The following is a 19,741-nucleotide window of genomic DNA, read 5'->3' as shown; positions in this document are numbered from 1 at the left end:
TTACATGGCTTTGAAGACATGGCAGAAACAACGCCCGAAAGCAGGTGCTCAAGAAACATTACTTTACCTGGACGACGATAAAACGTATGTTTTTGGAAGATTCGTAGGCCTCAAAAAATAGTCCGGTTCAGTATTAAGTTGATGCGGACTTAGGACCCCATCATTCTCAAAACGAATATCTCAAAAAATGGATTTGCACTGAGCGGGATTCGAATCTTGGCCCTTAAAATGCTTGCCAAGATGCGTTTTCTATGCAATTTTGCAGCTGCAGGTCGAATTTTTCCAGCCGTTCTGGGGCGGTCTTTTTGACATGCGAAGTAGGATCCCTGCCTTCAAATAAGCTCTGGAAGAGGGATCTAATGAGAAACAGTTCTCACATACAGATGTGATTCTGAAGATCTTCTTTTAACTGAAACGTGAAAGAGAAATAGGAATGGCACAAAATTGTAGCGCCTTAATATCTTATTAATTAAGACTGTTTATTAAATATTGACTAACATTGAAGTGATCCTCACAACAATATAAACCTGACTGTAAAGAAACTGGATTTGGTCGGCAGTTCTTTCGAGTATCTCCTTTCGGAACAGCTAAAAAAGCTTTCAGCGAAGTTGTGGAGTTTTTTGTGCAGCGTGGCAAGAAATAATATTTCATCGTCCTTCTTGACATTTCATATGCCAAGTTAGTTTTGACACTTTTATATTTTTATGAGGAACTACCAGTTCCCGGTCTATTGAAATCTTTTGGCGCGAATTGTGACGCCACATAACATGGCGCGGACTTTTCAGATTGTTTGAATTCGGCTGAAATTTAAAATGTTTATAATTTTAAAAAGTTTCTATTGTTCAAAAACAGTCTTTGAGCGTCTTGTTTGATTGCATTCCATTTCCATCATTAGTGAAAATGACTTGATGGAACTGTGCGTTTTCTTATGAATTTATTTTACAATTTAGTAAAAAGCAAAAAAAAAAAATGCAAATACAAATGCCATATGTGCTCCATCAGAATGTTACAACTGGTATTACTTAACCTAACGGTGCGTCCTACACTCCAAGCCAATTTACAGGTACCGAATTCGTTTCAGTAGTTGGTAATGTAATTGAAAGATTTGTGGTGTAGGGTTCTAGTTCGTGTCTCCAATTGGTAATGAATATAATGTAATTGGGATTTCTCTCATGAAAATACTAAGTTGATGTACTATAACCTTGTTGATTTCAATATGATTACCGTGAAACTTGCCAGTATCGTGAGTATATTCGCTTGTTATTGCAAAATTGTTTGTATCTACATTAAATTTAAGGATGGTTTTCATGCAAACTTCTGAAATATAGCAAGCAGAAATTTGCATGAAAACCATCCATAAGTTTATTGTAGATACACGCATCCCACCATCCTTACTATTAACTTTATTTGACCAGATATTGGAATGAGATGCATTTTCAGGCTTAAATTTTGTATAGGTGCCTCACTGATTTTTTTTAAATTTTTTCGGTTGGATAGGTTCTGTGACCGAGACCTGTTTAACTTCTCGGGGCAAACATTTTGAGTCCTTAGTCCCCTGCATCTCACCCAATATCATTTTCGAAGGGTTCTAAATGAAGTCTTTCATTTTATATCCTACATGACCATATTCTGTAAAAAAAACTCTGCATCTTTCGTATAAATAGGTAGCCCCTTTTACAGGTAACACCAAATGATACAACCACATATTCTCACCAAGTTTGTGATGACACTGAAAATCTTGACAACATAGCTGTTCCCTATGAGAGCATCGCTAGTTAACGTGGACCGTGTGAATTAAGCCACCATTGAAAAATGTGCAAGGAACGCAAAGGTTTGCCATGATAAATGGCAACTACGAGAGAGAAGAAAAGGAATTATCCAAATTATGCAGTTGTCGACCATTATGAAGGTTGAAATTACGTGAAATCAAACCAAAAAGTGGTCGCGGTTATCAGAACAGCCCACTACAAAAATCTTTAAGATAAACTAGACACTCGGGAAAGAGATTTGTATAAATTTGTTACCAGAGGACACTAGCGCACACAGCAAATCGAAGAGAGATATCTTCGATGATATGGTCATATAATTCACGTCGACGAGACCTTATTAATTAACATTAACTTGTACGTCGAAGTTGATGGGAAACGCTAGATGGTGATCAGACAGTCCTCGATTCCACCCGGGCTAAGCCTATCACCGTAAAAAATAAACAAACTCGATCTAAACTAACCTACTCCACAACCAAACAGTCCGAAGCTAAAAAAAGAAGAGGATATTTTGATTAGGTTAGCACTATTGCCACAAATCAAAACACTTCCCATTGAACTAGAGCCCATGACTCACTCTTCTTTTGCTGGGAAAAATGTGTTATTATTGGCAGAACAAGAACCATGCAGAGGGTGCTGGAGATGATTGTTATCCCCTTACATGTCTGTCACTCACTAAACACTCCTATAATTCCGATAAGACTCACAAGTTACCGCGACGTTGATATTTGTCTTTTGAATGACTTGCTAAAGAAGGTCCTGAGTTGCCTCTTAGTAGTTGAGGTTCATTGCAGCCGGATTAGAGGCATCTAAAAGATCCTTGGAGTGCCACACGATTGGACCTGTCTTTACCTTTACCGATTGATTTAGAAAGACCAAACTTCATTCCAAATCTGTGTTATGCAGGAACACAAGGCTGTAGGCAGCGAATTTGAGCGCGAGGTAAAAATTATGCGTGAAAACTGAGCCGATTTGAAAGTTGTGCTGGCCTAAAAAGTTAAACATTTGTGCACTCCATTAGAATCAGTTCAGTTCTATGATAATAGTCATTAAAGCCGAAAATCGGGTGCGACCTCCGAATTCTTTCAGTCAAGACCGATTGATGTGAAACTTGGGGTGGGGGTAGAGGGTAGTATAAGAAACAAAAGCTATATAGTATCGACTTATTTGCAAAAAACCGTTGAAAAACCTGCATGAAAAAACTTGTTTGTACGAAAAATTTTCACTAAACATTTTTTGTTTAGAATCGACCATTTAGCCGATTTCTGTGATTATTTCGAAAAAAAAATTCACACCGCAGAGGGGGTACCACACGCACATCGGTGCTATTTAACTTTTGTTTCCTATTCTACCCTCTACCCCACCTCAAATTTCATATCAATCAGTTTGGCTGGAAGAATTCGGAGGTTGAAAGCTTCATTGACTGCGCTTTTAATTATTTGACTTGGTCTATCCGAAACATTGCCTCAAATCGCGAAGTTTACTTGCAATTAAAAACTTTTGCTCTATATAGTCGCAAAATGTTATTTGTTTTATTTACATTTTCATTAGTCTCGTTATTTTGTTTTGCATTATATAATGAATGCTGCTTAAGATGCCCCTTGCCGGGAATAAGTTCATAGGGAGAAAATCATGCGCATCACCATCACCATCAACCTAACTCTATCGCCCGACTCCTCGGAAAGCTCCGAGCTTGGGAAGTAAGTTCGATCATTCCACTGGACCATATTTATAGTTCCCTAACTCCAGAACCTGGTAGAAGCTCCAAGCAGTCAGCTTCGAACGCCGTAAATGAAGTTATTCTTCTAGGGCACTTTGGAAAGTTTATTTTCACAAACTTATTTTTAACTTTTTTAAGATAGTAGTACAGTGTGGTGCTCGGAATTTCAACGTTATTTCATTGTTTTTTTAGATTAAGAAAATAATACGCGATCGTTTTTAAATTTTAATATTAATTTGATGGAATCTTGAAATATATAACATTTTTCTTTACTTAATTTTGCATTAATTTGCACAGTCTTCTGTAAATTTGTTCCTATTCTGTAGACTTTTCGAGATATGCGGAACCTCATATAGAAAAAATATTTTTTATAAACAATGGAATGGCGAATTTGTGAAAAAAATTCAATAACGTTGTATTTTAATTTGTTAAAAGCAAAAGTATTTATTATTAGAAAATTAAATATTTGCCACGTATTCCACGCAAGGGTGCTTAGAATAAGGAATTCAAATTTAAACTAAATCGTTTAAGTACTATAGTTTTTTTAGGAGTGCTGCCCCGGAACTTTGGAAAAATGGTTTTGACTAAAGCGCGTTTAAAGTCTTGGCAATAGATTTTTCATAACAAAATTTACTAAAAAGATGTTCCAAAATTCTTTCTTGTATACTGTATCGATTTCTTATTTTCTAATAGTCTTTATTTTTCCATACTGCCTAGAAATAACAATATGGAATCGAGGATATATGTATATAGTAGGGACGATTGAAATAGGTGCTGGTAGCCAATTTGCATTTCTATACCTGCTACGGCATGCTCCATTATTTGTACAATAAGTTTAGAAAGATTATTTAATCTGAGGTTTTGACTGCACATTTTGAATTTGTAATTCTTTCGAAGTCGTATTTACGATGCCCATAATGAAACGTCATATAACAAAAAACAATCTAAGCTAATGTAAAATTTAGCATATGATAACTCTTGTATCATATTACTATGCGCATCGCACGTCGCGTCGTACAGTTTTGGGAAGTTCTAAAGTTTGTCCTAAATAACGTGGCTTCAAGAGTCAATCTTTACAAAATGATTATATGCATGCATATACAAGGTATATATGTATATCCCTTGCGTGCCATGCACTGAAATTCCAAAAGTACCAAATTGAAATTACTTTCCTCGGGCAGCTACGCAAGCGTAAGACAATCTTGATACAATCTTATGCTCAGTTTCTTGCGCTAAGTGATATTTAATTATAATAATAATCGTTGGGGCAACAATCCATATTGGATCAGGGCCTTGAAGTGTGTTAGAGCACTTCATTCAAGACCGTAACGGTACACTACAGGATTATAGTCCCCTGTAGGAGGCAATGTGGTGAGCATTGCGCGCTCGCTCGAGCGAGATTATTACCCTGATTTGACTCAGGTTCCCAAGCTGAGTCGACTGGTATCCGACGTCAAATCACGATACAAATCCCACTGCCACCAGTGAGCTTTGAACCGCGACCTTCCGTACGACAGCCTTGTCCTCTAACCACTCAGCTATCCGGACACATTTCATTATACGAACCGTAAATGCTGCCTTATATACGGTTGTGTTACGAAGTGTACTCAATTGGAATAAGTTACCAATAGATCCTGCGTTTATTCACACCAGAAGCTTGACTTTTGATCACGTTTATTTACACTATTGTTGTGCTCCTTATTATCAAATCGATTCCCTTTTTAGTATGCATGAAACCAAATGAACAAGTATTAATAAATTTAACTAAAATTAATTAAATTTACTCAATTAAAAAAAGTAAATGTAAAGTATTCAGTGAAAATTTACCGATGATTATAATTATGTAGTTATATTATAAAAGAACTGTTATAATAAGGAAAGAAAATGTCCGAATTTTTTAAAAAAATAAGTTGTCTTAACAGTGCTAGTGAAACTGTGGCTGTTAAAAAAGCCCTCAATAATTTAAATCTTAATGTAAACATCTGGCATGTTCGTGGAAAGCGAAAGCAAGTAACCCATGATTCAACTGTAAGAAAATTTCACTCACAAAGAAACAAAAAAAATCACGGTTGATGTTCACTGAGGAGATGATTTGCGAGGTCCTCTGGGACTTCATCGCAGTTTGGAAAATCGGCTGAGGTGTCCATTTTAAACCTGTACAGATACTGGCAATATCTTGCATGCCCCGTGACAAACTGGATAAGATTATAATTGACCTTACCGTGCCGTGTTTTCAATCAATTCTTGATGCCAAGGATCAGTCGGTGTGTCCACCGACCCTTTTACCAATCCTCTCGTATTTACAGATCCCTTCCCCACGGCGTTGTTCGTCTGCGATAAGGGAAAAATTGGCTTCACATTGTATATGTTTGCCACCTCATTTGCCAGGATGTCAATCAGGATCATCCCCAAACGGACGAACGCAGTATTATGTAAGACATTCCTGAAGGCAGAGCACACCCTTAGGACTTCTTTCTGTAGGCTGCACTCAGTTTACGAACGTCAACTGCACGTGCTGTTAACAATTGATTTAATCTACGCATCTTCTATCATTTCCAAGTATTTAATGGTTGACTTGGAAGTGATGATATGATTGTATGGCATGTCTTATTAGGTTAGTTTATCCAAACTTTTATGAAAGTCTGCTCATCTAAAGCTTTTGCAGACCAGTCTAAATCATTCTCGGTTTCGAACATGCTGCTCTGTCCTGTGGCTCCACCCATAGTTCAAAGAAGATTGTTTGGTGATCGCAGCGCGTATAGCCCTCGCTGACTACCCGGATCACATGCCCATGTCGCGACTCCACCAGTCGAATCTATCAGTTGCATCATCGTGATTTTTTTCAGATTTTTCGGTTGGGTAGGTTCCCAGAACGAGACGTGTTCCACTTTTTGGGGCACACATTTTGTGCCCTATCTCCCCTATGTTTCACCCAATATCAGAAAAAAGATCAGTTTCGAAAAATGCTAAATGAGCCCTTTCATTTGATACTTAACATAACTATGTTCTGTGAAAAAAAATGTATACTCTCCTTTCGCATGTGTGGGGAACGCCCCTTAAAATTCAACACAAAATGGCGCCACTTCCTGCATTTAAAGTTACACACAGACCACATATTCTCACCAAATTTCGTAACAATCGGTTAAGCCATTTCTTGTACTTCAGGCACATGTTGATAGGGAGGTTAGCTTGGTTTCTGTAGGTTTGCTAGCGGTTGTAGGCGATCTGTCGTGTCCACACCCTTACCAAATTTCAACAAACCGTCGTAGGTGTGGATAGGGTGTTTGGCTTGGATAGATGGTGTCGGTTTTTTAATACAAATCAATTCGCCAACAGCGCTTGCGGCGCATCCACATGCTTGTGAGCACTCTGCCTCGTAAAGTTCCGACGTCGAATGTTCATTGTACATTGCAGTTGCAAGCAAGTTACAGCTCACCTCGCACGTTTGTGGTGGTTTTTGGTTTGCGGCAAGCGGCAAACATGTCGAGCCGGCTTAATACTAGCAACAGGCGTGCAACCAAGTTATTAATTAAGTTACTGGTTGCAGCGAGATTGCACGTGTGGAGACTAGTAGTGGTTGACCGATCAACTTGTGGTAACCGCAACTTGCCCACAGACGTGCAATCTCGCTGCCAACAACAACTTAGTCCCATGTCTCTGGCTAGTGTAACGCACTTGCAAACGATGACGATATTTGATATGCAAAATCGAGGTAATTTTTTGTGAAGGTTTAGAGTTTCCGGCAAATGACAAACGTGTGAAGTCGGCTTAATAAACCGCTTGAGAAAACTAATATTGGCATAATAAAAAAACATTTAGGTAGAAAAACAACTTCAGTACATATATGTTAAATTTTTATTTGCATCTGGGTGAGAATAGCTTAGCTGAACTTGGCTAAATCATTCGCATGTTTATATATGAATTTTTATAGTTTAACTTTGGCCATGGGAAGGCCTTTAGCTTGCAAGCCAGTTACTTGGAATGTTGCGCCAGCTGGTGCTGGCTTATCCTTGCCATCCCTGCCCATATATCCCGATGTCACATATAGAATGTCAAGATTTGGACCACCGAAAGCACAGGAAGTTATTTGTTCACATGGAAGTTCAATTGACAGCTCGACCTTTCCATTGCTAAAAAGAAAGAAAGAAGTTGTGAGCGATTTAGATAGTAAGCTTAATTCATGAGAATAGTACTCCGGGTTGACTTTGAAAACCTTCGATGCCCCAAATCCCGCTACATACAAGAAGCCGTCTGAATCGATTGTCATTCCATCAGGTACGAAATTGGGTCGTTTACCATCTTCACTAAAATCAATTGTAATGCATCCATCATCTAAAACAAAAATTATAAACACTTTATACAATATTCGGAACAATACCAACCTAGGATCTTCCCTTCCTCGAAATTATATCTGAATTCACGAACATTTAAGTCCGTCGAGTCGATGTAATACATTTTCTCCTTGGCTTCATTCCACGTCATTCCGTTAGATAAGCCAATATTAGATCGCAATTTGGTAACTGTTAAACCCTCTCCAACAGAATACAGAGCTCCCAGTCTATAACCAAACAAATCACCGTCGATTTCCCTCATAGTTCCGGCAAATAAACGGCCTTTTGGGTCAGCTTTGGCATCATTGAAGCGGTTCAACTGGTACTTGTTGTCGGTCTCCACTTCAAAAGCGATTCGTTCCACCTCTGCTGTCGGCGATTTGCCATCCCAGGCAACAATTGCAACACGCCGACCCACGCCCACAGCAAATTTATTTCGGGCACCATCTACCGGTATTATAAACGATACGACGTTTTCTTTTCCTGTTTCACATATAAACAAAAATTAGTATAGGAGATCGACCTAATAAAAACCTATAAAGAGATGAGGAATTTCTAGGTTGACTTCAAAGAGACAAGAAAATGCCACTGTTAAACATTTGAAGACATATTAGAAGTGAGTGAATTACAGTTAGTACTCTTAAAACCGATCACGTCTTCCTCCGGTGTTAAAACCTACCGTACGCAATCAGTACTTCATTAGTCTGCCATAAGTTAATCCATAAATTTTCGCTCGAGTTGCAAAAAGCGAGTATTCTGGGAACCGTTACTGTTATCGAGGAGCGCGAGTAGATTATAGCGTTTCTTGCTTTTTCAATAGCCAAAGGTGTTCTTCGGCAACAGAAGTTTCGAAATTGGCAGGTTGCCAGCCCTTCTAGTCGCTTTTAACACAGCAGGAAAAACTCTGAGTGTATTATTAAGGCCCTCATTCTTAAGGAGTAATAATTTGACAAGAAAGAGACCAATTTTACCTAAGTTAACTTTGTTATCGATTCCTTAAAGTAATTGATCTATTTCGGACTCCCGCAGTCCTCGCCTTTGCAACCAACGCAAAAACTAATATTTGCTTCAAAAGTTACGAAGGTTTTCAATTGATACTCCACAATTTGCACCCATCTTTTACGTGTTTTGGGGATCCCCTCTTAAGTTTAACATGTAATTCATCGCATTTGTAGGAATTCCCAGTTCCACCCTCTCTACCGAAGTCCGCGTCACTAGGTGTAACCGCATCTGAGAAAAGTGTGACAGACAGACAGGAAATCGATTTTAATATTGTTTGAGTTTCAACAAAACCTTAAAAACGGAAAAATGGGCTTGGACGAAAAAGCAATCAGTTTCGACGACTTTCGACACTATTCTATTGGCAAAGAAGAGGAAATTACTGATGGGAGCCTGTTGGAGGTCAAACAATTTTGTATTGCTTAATTTTGAGGGAAAGTTTATGATATACATACATTACTTCTCCAAATAAATACTTTTCACTATATTTTATCACTGATCACGCAGAAAAGATGTGTTTTTATAAATATATATGAATGTTATGCGAAATGAAATTTTTAATACTATTCAAACCAGTTGCTTCGCATGAAGTGGAGACTTTCGTTAGTACTCACCTTTTGACAAGTTGAGATGTAAGCAAGGCTTTTTAGGGGTCATCCCGTGTGTCGGATCCGCGGAATCGAATTTTTTTTAGCATCAGTTGTATTTAGATATAGTGTAGAATATAGGGGCAAAGTAATTTTTTGACATTCGGAGTCATTCAGAAATTACAGTGTTAAACACGTGATTTATTCTACTTTTTAAATGCGTTTTTCTCGAAACCGCATGTTGAAGATCGGCTGCCACCATAGCCCAAAATCTATCCCACCAAATTCTTTAAAATTTTCACGACTTATTCAGAACATATTTCTACGGTCCGCAAACTAGGATAATTGCGATTTATTCAGTAGTTTTTTTTTATGCATTGAAGAAGCCGTAAAAAAACGCCAAAATTAAAAAAAAACACGGCACCAAAAATTTAGTTTTTAATATTTTTTAATAATCCTAGTTTGCGGACTGTAGTTAAGTCTGTACGTTAAAATGCCGTTTACTTTTTTTTCCTCTAAGATGACCCCAGCGCCCTCGAGCGTGGCAGCAGAAAAACACCTTTTTTGGAGATGGGTGTATAAACTGCTCTGTGTTTCAATAACGAACTATGTGACCGGGCTGGAAAAATTACTATGAAAGCTCAAGGTATTAATAAATATATGGTGAAAAATTCGTATTTGTATCTTTCTCCAGTTCTTCACAAAAAATTTCTAAAAAAAAAAAAACGGCCTTCACACGGGATGACCCCTTAAATTACGAAAAACCCACATATAGCCAATGACTGCAAAATCGTTACGATCATAGTGTTTCCTGAAGCATTGGTTAAATGCCTGTCCTCAATGCGTGTCAGTGTTTCAATGAGGTATTCCACTAATGAACTGCTCCCAAGGACGCAATTTCTCCCACGCCACCCTCTTTCTTTGTCATTCAGGTTAGAAACACTTTGCCTTTAACTTCTTAATCGGGCTTAGGGGCGTCATTCGCGAAATTATGAATATTTCTCAAAATCATTACCCCTCTAAGGAATTTTCGCGGCTCCAGGACTTATTTGAAGAGATGCAGTGGCGAATGCTTTATAGCTTACACTTATCTATTTCTAGGTTTCTAGAACCTTAACAGTCGTGGTTGTGTCAACGATAAATATCTGTCAAATTGTTGAAAAAAAACCAGAAACATTTTTCAAGCATTCATTATATCGAATCTTCACTCAGAGAAACTTAACATGTATTGCATATTGAAAATTGTGGAATTACTATACAGTGTGTCAAAAAAGTATTCGTCTCCTTACCTTTTCCATGATTAAGGTAGGATTTTCATAGCTAAAAAAAAGACAATATTTGGTTCATATCCTCAAATGTTTTTTAATTATCTCTTCTTAGAAATAAAATGTAAAATATGCACTTTATTCCATCATTACAAACAAAAACACAAAATAAACCTCATCGTTACACATCAAAAAAGCATTCGTCTCCATGCATTTTTCCTTGAAATTTTACCAGATAACGGTAATTACTAGAGCATTTTCGTGCGCATTGAGTCGACATTGCGTTGTAGTCTATTTAGTGTTGCATCTTAAAGCAATAGAGGGGGATGAAAGGACCGAGAAACAATTATGGAAGAGCGGAAAATTGTCAATAATTTGTTTAAATAAGAGCGAACATTCAAAGAAGTAAGTGAAAGTGATCCACTTCTGTGGAGTATGCTGATCGAATCACTACTATGCGAACTGCAAAATTTGCCAATACACGCTCAAGCTTACGCTGATGACGTGGCTGCGCTTGCTGTTAATCAGGATCTGGGAACGGTGTTTAGGAATATATAACGCGCCGTTGATTTGATAGGCAGCTGGTGCCTTAGACATGATCTGTTAGTTCCATCCAAATAAAACCACAATGGCTTTATTCATAAAAAAGGGAAAACTGTATGGACTTTGCCTCCCTGAGATGAGGGGTACTACCCTTCAATTCTCCGAAGAAGTGAAACATCTGGGAGTCACTCTAGATAAAAAACTTCTCTGGAACAAACATGTAGAGGTCAAGATGAAACGAGTTCTCACAGCTTATGGACTGTGCAGATGGACCTTTGCCTCGACATGGGGACTTAGGCCTCATGTGGTAATGTGGATATACGTTGCCATCATTAGCCCGAAGTTCGTATATGCATCCATAGTGTGGTGGGTTAAGGTGAGACAAAAAGATTTTCACCGTAAACTAGCCGCACTGCAAAGAACTGTGTGTCTGGGTATCACTGGTGCCATGAGCACGACATTCGGCGCAGCTCTGAATGCACTACTCAATTTGCAGCCCCTGGATATATTTATTCAAAGCACTGCAATGAGAGAAGCTCATAGACTAATTCGATTAGATCTATGGGGAAAAAACGGATGTAGGGGACACAGAGCTTTGGAAGAGCTACTGGGAGGACTGAAACCAGTTCTTACAATGCCTTCCGATTCTCGTGTCCCCATACATCTCTTTGGTAGAAGATATGAAGTTACCCTGAAGCGCAGAGAGGACTGGGAAGACCCAGAGGAATGCGTGGCGGGATATACGGAAGTCTTCTACACCGATGGCATCAAAAACAGAAGAGGGTTCTGGAGCCGGAGTCTACCTCTCAATAAAAACGAGAAATGGGCTTTTCCTTTGGGACAATATGCAACGGTTTTTCAAGCCGAAGTTTATGCGATCCGAAGGGCGACAAACTGGGTGATTGACGAGCGGTTGAAGCGCAGGCGCATCGCAATTTACAGTGACAGCCAAGCTGCATTGAGCAGTCCTTTGATCATCTCGAAAATCGTCCAGGAATGCAGAAACCTTATGCCAGGACCGGAGCCAGCAATTGGAGTGTCAGTAGCATTGGCTAAGTCTGTTTTCAAAAACTGGAAACAAGCTTCCCATAATGACAGGTGACACACCAAACTTTTCCTGCCAGAATCGAACATGCGTACCGCAAAGTTTATCCTGTCGAAAAGCAGGAGGACTTGCAGGTGTATTCTGAGAGGCCATAATTCACTAGCTGGGCATATGTTCAGAATAGGAATTACTCAAGATGATACGTGTCCCACGGAATCCACGGAGCATTTCCTATGTGAATGCTCCACCTATGGACACATCAGGCATCAGATTTTTGGTGCCGATGTTCTCCAATTGCGACGGGTAGCATGACATCCACTAATGGAAATCCTGCGATACGTTAACGAATCAGGAATATTCCATTAGACGGGGAAGGCGAGTACAATGGGCCAACACGGTCTGAGTGCTCAGAAGCTGTACCTTCTCCACCACCATACACACACACAAGTGAAAGTGATAACAAGTCGGTTACATCTATTAAAAGCATTGTCTACAGGCTTCTGAATACATGAAAACGGCCGAAGATCTGGCTAACCACAAAAACTAACTCTGAAAAATTAAAAATAACCCCAGGCAGGAAAGTATGGGCCTATCTGTAGATTACATTTTTGGTCAAGATAATGATTCCAAACACATAGCGCTAAATACAAAATTGTGGCTATTCTACCACACTTTAAAAAGGTTAGAAACTCCACCACAGTTCCAGATGTGAACGTTATATACCACTTCTGGGACACATGGGAAGATAAAGCCCGGGGCAGATACATTTCAAACAAAAATGACTTACGAATTGTTCTTCAGGAAGAAAGGAGAACCATTTCAAGAAATGTAACAAAAAATCTCGTAAATTTAATTCCAAACCGGTTACAAGCTAGTATTAAGAACAGAGAGGACCAACAAAGTATTAAACACATTTTCTTTTCTTCATTTAATGCATAGAGACAAATACTTTATTGATGTGTAATGATAAGGTTTATTTTGTGGTTTTGTTTTTTCTTTGTACCAATGGAGTGAACTGCTTATTTTTTATTTTATTTCTAAAGAATAGATAATAAAGAAAATTTAAGGTCATGAAAATTCTAACTTAATCACGGAAAATGTAAGCAGACGAATACTTTTTTGACACATTCTATGTTAGAGTTTAGTCATAATATTACTCTTACTTATTGGAAGAAATATTGCCATGCAAATCAAAGAAAAATACTCACCTACTTTCGCTGCGTACTCTCTCTTCTCGTCATAAGAATAACGACGTATCATTCCACGGTAGGCATCTATGAAATAAAGACTTTGGGTTTCTATATCCCAATGTGGTCCTTCGCCTATGTGAGCTGGTGCCGTAGGCAGTTTTTCTACTTTATATGACATCTATTGAAGAAATTGAATATTAGAAGTAGTAGTCGATGTTAGGGTATCCACAAAGCTCAGCGCTCGCTTTTAGAGGATTTCCTTTATAATTTATTAAATAACTTATGTATGTATGTATTTTATCGGAAATCCTTTTGAAGATAAAAGTGATGGATATTCAAAATATATCTAAGGTTATAGCACAAAGAATGGAGCGCGCCGTAGTAGGTTTAGTAACAGAAATTAGCTGGCAGCAGTTACTTCAATCGTCCCTTCTATGCAATATCCTCGATCCTATATTGTTATAGTCAGCTGACTTAGGTGAAGGAGTATCTCAATAGTAAGTTTTGCTACTTTTTTTCAAAACTTTAAACGTGTTTTACTCAGAAAGACTACTTAATGGATTTAGTTAAAATTTCCCTTATTCTCAGGTCCGTACAGAGAAAATTTGGGCCCCGGGAAAAAAATATCCGGATAATAGAGCCCGAGGTGAGAGATATACGGTTCTCGGGAGAAAATTATGCGGACCCGCCTATTATCAATTTTTTGTATTGCAATTCTCATTCGGGTCCCCTAAGAATACTCCGGGTCCGGAGAGTATCACCCCCTTCCCACCTTCCTCTCATCGGGCCTGGTTATGCTACATACCCATGCCAATATGCAGAACCTCAAAAATAATAATTTAAAAAAATTAATTTAATATTTTATTTTTCAGAAATTCCTCATTTTGTTATTTTTAAAAAATATTTGCATACTTCATATTAGAATGGAAGGAAATCTATTTTTTCTTGTGTTGTGTGCTTCTTTGAATGAGAACATATTTTTCCAAAGGTTCCAATTTATTGCTAGAAAAAACACATTGTCTAATGTAAAGTTAAGCAATTAAAAGGGTAGTCTCCGTAGAAGCAAATATGACCGCATAGGGTATCAAATTAAAATCCCGATTAGTACTTTACAAGGCGGTTAGTACATAAGTCGCAAAGCAGGTGACCGAGATTAAAAAGTATACACATATATTAAGGTAGGGCTCATTTCTGAAAACTACCCAAATGAAAAACCTGGGAAAACCCAAGATGATGCACCTATATGAAATGTAAGGCTCAAAATAAATCTCATGTCAATCTTTAACAAAGTTATTGTATAAAAGTTTAATTCATATGAATTCACTGTATCCTATAGCCAATGGCGTGGTGTGGGTTGAGAATGAGGGGAAGTCATACCATAATATATATATATATACAAGTTTACAAGTATTAAATAAACAAAATTATTTAAAAGACACCAAGATAAGATACAAAAACATGCTGCAAATATAGTGTACATATATACTATATAACAACACTTTATAATTGATCTGCAATGAGTAACAATCAAATCTCCAATTCTCGGATCCTTACCCAATTTAGATAAAGCCAAAGCCGATTTCAACTGTTCAGATGTTTTTTTCCCCGCCCTTCAACAGTTTGATGAGAATTATTTAAATCATCGAATCTTCCTGTTCGGCGCACGTTATTGTCAGAAGAAAATATCACACAAAAGAATTTGTTTTTAAAATCGCAGTCGGTGAATTAAAGCAGAACATTATACAATTTATTAGAAAAATCATGAACGCAAGACTCCGTTCCGTTTTAATATTTAATACCGGCATTTAATTAAATTTAGTCCCGGCATTTATCACCAATTTATTCCTTACTAGCAAACGAACGCGATACAAAGGATTTCGGTGACAGATCATCAATCACACAAAAATGAATACCTTTACCTTCAATTGATTCAATAAAGATACCACTGTCAATTCGAAAGCTACTCAACACTACTTTTAACTTTAAATCACTTGTACTTGCAAATTTACAAAGTGCGTTTTTGCACTTTGAACTGTTCAATGCACTACAAATCAAATTCATTCATTCATTGTTCATTTCAACCAGAATCAAATTGTAAACTTAGGCATTCATTGATCATTCGATCGGAACAATACACCACACCATTCAACAGCAATCAATTCCGCTGATCCGGAAGCAAATCTAATAAAAAAATATCTCCACCAAAATGTAGTTCATCCCATTGGCTGATGAAAGCTCGACAACGAAATAAATTTTTCAATGGACTGTTATACAGGCAGATTTTAAAATAGCTCTCAGGGAATGTGTGTCGCGAAGAGGGCATTTGAGTTCAATGCCACTGGAGTGTGATAGTGGCATCCTTACGAAATCGAGTCTGAACTATGATATTCATGAAAACTATCATACCAATTACTTGCAAGAAACTTCTTTTCGCATAACAGAGAAGTCCGATAAACTAACTTTCTCATAATCTACTGTCATCCAAAATTCAAAATTAGCGCCAATAATTTCAAGACTTGTTTTTCGACTCTGGGCAATAGGTTCATTATTACGGGAGATTACAACGCGAAACATACCCACAAGCATCAAAAATAATATCACTTTCGAAAAGTACTAGCGAGATCTTTCATTTGATACTCCACACGACCACATTCGGTGAAAACAAATTTTAACCCCCACTTTCAACGGAAAATGGTCCCACCGGCTACATATACACTGGCTACACGCTCTCCAATTTCGCGACAATAACTGCAGCCGTTTCCGAGTAAATCGGGTGTGACAGACAGACATTGAATCGATTTTAATAAGGTTCTGCTTGATACAAAACCTCCAGTTCAAAGCTGATCGACCCCATAATTGCCGGGGACTTTAATTCAAGGCACACCTTCTGGGGCGACACTACATCACTAACGGGAAAAAGAATTTCCTTTATAATTGGCTCAATAATATTTGGTGACCATTTAATCCTGAGGTGGTACTCCCCAAGGCGCCTATTATACCTTAGTCAACATTTGATTATGAAAAGCTGCAAAACTACCCCGGGCATTAGTAATTGTTTCCAATGCTTGTAAAGTCGTTGTAGAATTTAAACACATAATTCTCCTTAGATGTAGATTTTATTTTAGCAAAGAAGTATTTAATTCGGGAGCTACTTACTCTCTGCTTCAGTGCTTAGCGCTGCCGGGCGTGTTGGGCCATTTCGCGGTTGAAATGAAACTTTCTACATATGAGCAAGTCAAAAGTCGCCAGCCCACTACACTGAGATCATTTGTCATACTAACGGGGGCAAGTTCAAAACAGATACAGCCCCGCGCAATCTTACAAACCAGGAAATCAATGAAGCAAGAAATCAATCTAGCTACTCAGGCTATGAAAAATAAAAAAACACTAAATTGATGGAAATTGCTGAATTTAAACATAACTCTCTTCTTAACGACATCCTTATTCACTGACAACAAAATCTTTCAAGATTGTTTCATAGTCATGTAAACAAAATTGAGAACGAATATGAGGAATATGAAGATCTGAGGGATCTCCTACCTTCGGGATATGATCCGTCATGGATCTTCCGTTTCACTCGTGGCAGTCCGGTCGCAAGTTTTAAGCTCCATGCGTGCTAATGAATATAAAATTACGGCGCTCTGCACGCTACGGGCCTATAGGGAACCATGCCATAAGATGCGACAGACCCTATAATTCGCATTGTCGAAGCTGTGTAGAGAAGGGAGAAACCCTCATGCACTTCCTTTGCGATTGCCTAGCTTTAGCTAGAGCAAGGCAACGGACACTAAGTAAACCATTCTTTGAGGACATCAAGGGAGATTTCTAGATGTAGAGTGGGAGACTCGTGAATGCTTCAGCTCTGAAGCTCTGAGGCGGCTGGACCCTGCCCCCTTGCCCTTACCGCGCCAGTCATGACCTTAAGAGTTTTTGGCACCAAAACGGCGCACGAACTAGGCACCTCGAACGCGCGCTAGCGAACCTGCACTTTTTATTTTCAGTTAAGTGTCGCTAATGTTTTCCGAGCAACTCCGATGATCTTTTATTTTGGGCAACTAATTTAGTCATTACAAATGGCCAATACTTTTTAAAAATTGTTAAATTTGGTAATTAAATATTTAAATGAACACGGGATCTTATCGATCTATAAAGTACATGCAATTATTCCCCTAAAATGGAAGGAAGGTAAACAAAACGTCTTGATTTTGTGGTTCTACTCAACTGTTAATGTACTAAACTTGACTACATCATCCCCCAAATAACAGTAGCTATACTGCAATATGGAATCAATAATATTTGAAAATCAGCAAAATGTCTCCGTTATCCCGAATTCATTTGAGGACACATCGACAAAGGGCACATAGGAAAAAATCTATCACTAAAAATTAATTAATAACTTCAATGATTTCGCACAAACCGAAAATAGCGTATAAATCCCACTGAAGATATTAGGAAGAACTGGAAATATCACACTACAAAATTTTAGGGAGCATCAAATTCACTGTTTGATTAGATCAAGATATTGAGCATTATAGATCTGAAAAAACGCAATGTGCAAGTTTATCCGTGGTTCTTCCACATAGTCTTACCTGAACAACGCAAAAAAGCTTGTGTCAATTATCCAACTGTGTAATTATTTACGGTAACAAACAACACTTGTGAAAAGTACAACTGCCTACAGCTTTTATACTTTTGATAGGTTCTTATCAAAGTTGATAACGGTTATTATCTCCAGAAGGTAAATCAAATCACTAAGCGGTCAGCATTTTTAGCCAGAGTATCAGTTTATTATTATATTTTATTATGCTATGTCACTTAATCAAGTAACTCAATTATTTTTGTATTTTGCTATGCAAGTTTTTTTCTTTGGGATGTTCAAGTGTCAAGCAATAGATACTATAATGTTTATAAATCGTATTCCTAGAGATTGTCGGCTGGTGATAGGAGTTTTGCTTAGTATTTGTGTGATCAAAGCAAATTTTTCATTGACTCGATTTATCAATTTGAGAAACTGCTTGAGAAAGTGAGTCCATTTTGTATCAAAAATTTGACTCTTGATGAACGAATTCGTTACTCAACAGAATTCAATTTCTGGCTCTAATTAGTAATAATAATAATAACCGTTGGCGCGGCAATCTAATTGGATAAGTACCTTGAAGCCAGTGAGTCGGTACTCATTCACAGCTGAGTCAACTGATATCTATACAAATCCCAGTGAGATTTAAACCGAGATCTTCCGTGCGACAACCTAATGCTCTAATTACGGGTTCGCACTCGGAATATTGGTCCTCCACGACAACCAAATCCAAAAGAATATTGCATACTCTGCTTCTTCTTTCTGGCCTGGGCAATTTGAACACGCTGAATTGTGTCGGAATCTGTCTACGTTTTTTCGCTAACCGCCTTGATCAGATAGTAGTCGAGTAACCTGGTAACTACAGTTTCCGTCGTAACGACTAGTCCACACATTGATCGATTGAATTAGCTTATATATCCATTGATTTTTCGTTAAACCATCGCATCAGGTCTGCCAATTGACCTGTGGCGGTGCTAATTACTTCTAGACACTGAAATTATACTTTTTACTTGATGACGAACCGGATCACTTGGGAAGCAATTTACTTCTTCTCTTGTGATCTACGGACTCCTCTTTTTGGGTTAAACACCGAAGTTTATCAAAAATCTTGACTGACGATTTCGTCCAGAGCAGAGGCAATTCACCAGACGCTGCCTCACGTCCGCCATGGGTCAGATGCCACGTGGTATATCCACATATGATATTTCGCTTGTTGTGAGCTTGCGCTGGGCAATTCCTTTCGAAGGGGTTTCGTCTCATTCACCGGTCTAGTATGCCAGTATTACACTTCTTGTAGCCATATGAGTTGAGCCCGCATTCAAACTCGTGATCAGCGTTTTGGTACGTAGTCACTATCCCAACAGTGAGGCCATGCAATGATTACATCCAGAGCCAGATCAGCGCAAATCAGGTACTTATAATGCAATGGTGATGAAAAATTGAATGTTCTTTACGGCTATAGGCGGGAATGTTCGTACTGTGAGTACTGAGTGCTTGTGATTTTACTTTCTTCCATAATTTTCCCAATTATTACTGATTGCCTTTAAAATCATCATTTACATTTAATTACTTTCCCTATTCATTACACTTCGGGTCTTAAAATAATATAATGGTGATGTTTTTTTAATGATTCTTTTGGTGATTTAAATTTGAAAATTACAGCCGGAATATTGACAATAACGGCCTCAGTAACTTTACGGTTTCCGCCAGCTTTACTGT

General features: G+C 38.1%; 1 protein-coding gene across 1 annotated transcript in view; it reads right to left on the bottom strand.

Moving 5' to 3' along the window:
- Positions 1 to 7,402: 7,402 nt before the first annotated feature.
- LOC119658208 overlaps positions 7,403 to 19,741 on the bottom strand; it is a 33,135-nt gene continuing 20,796 nt past the window's right edge. The window contains exons 6-9 of the mRNA XM_038065474.1: positions 13,465 to 13,624; positions 7,869 to 8,300; positions 7,680 to 7,818; positions 7,403 to 7,616 (exon numbers count right to left, since the gene is read on the bottom strand). Coding sequence (XP_037921402.1) covers positions 7,412 to 7,616; positions 7,680 to 7,818; positions 7,869 to 8,300; positions 13,465 to 13,624 — 936 coding nt within the window. The 3' untranslated portion in view covers positions 7,403 to 7,411. The remainder of the gene's footprint in view (positions 7,617 to 7,679; positions 7,819 to 7,868; positions 8,301 to 13,464; positions 13,625 to 19,741) is intronic.

Source organism: Hermetia illucens, chromosome 5, assembly GCF_905115235.1.
Source record: "Hermetia illucens chromosome 5, iHerIll2.2.curated.20191125, whole genome shotgun sequence".
Classification (NCBI taxonomy): domain Eukaryota; kingdom Metazoa; phylum Arthropoda; class Insecta; order Diptera; family Stratiomyidae; genus Hermetia; species Hermetia illucens.
This window is presented reverse-complemented; position numbering and strand designations above follow the sequence as displayed.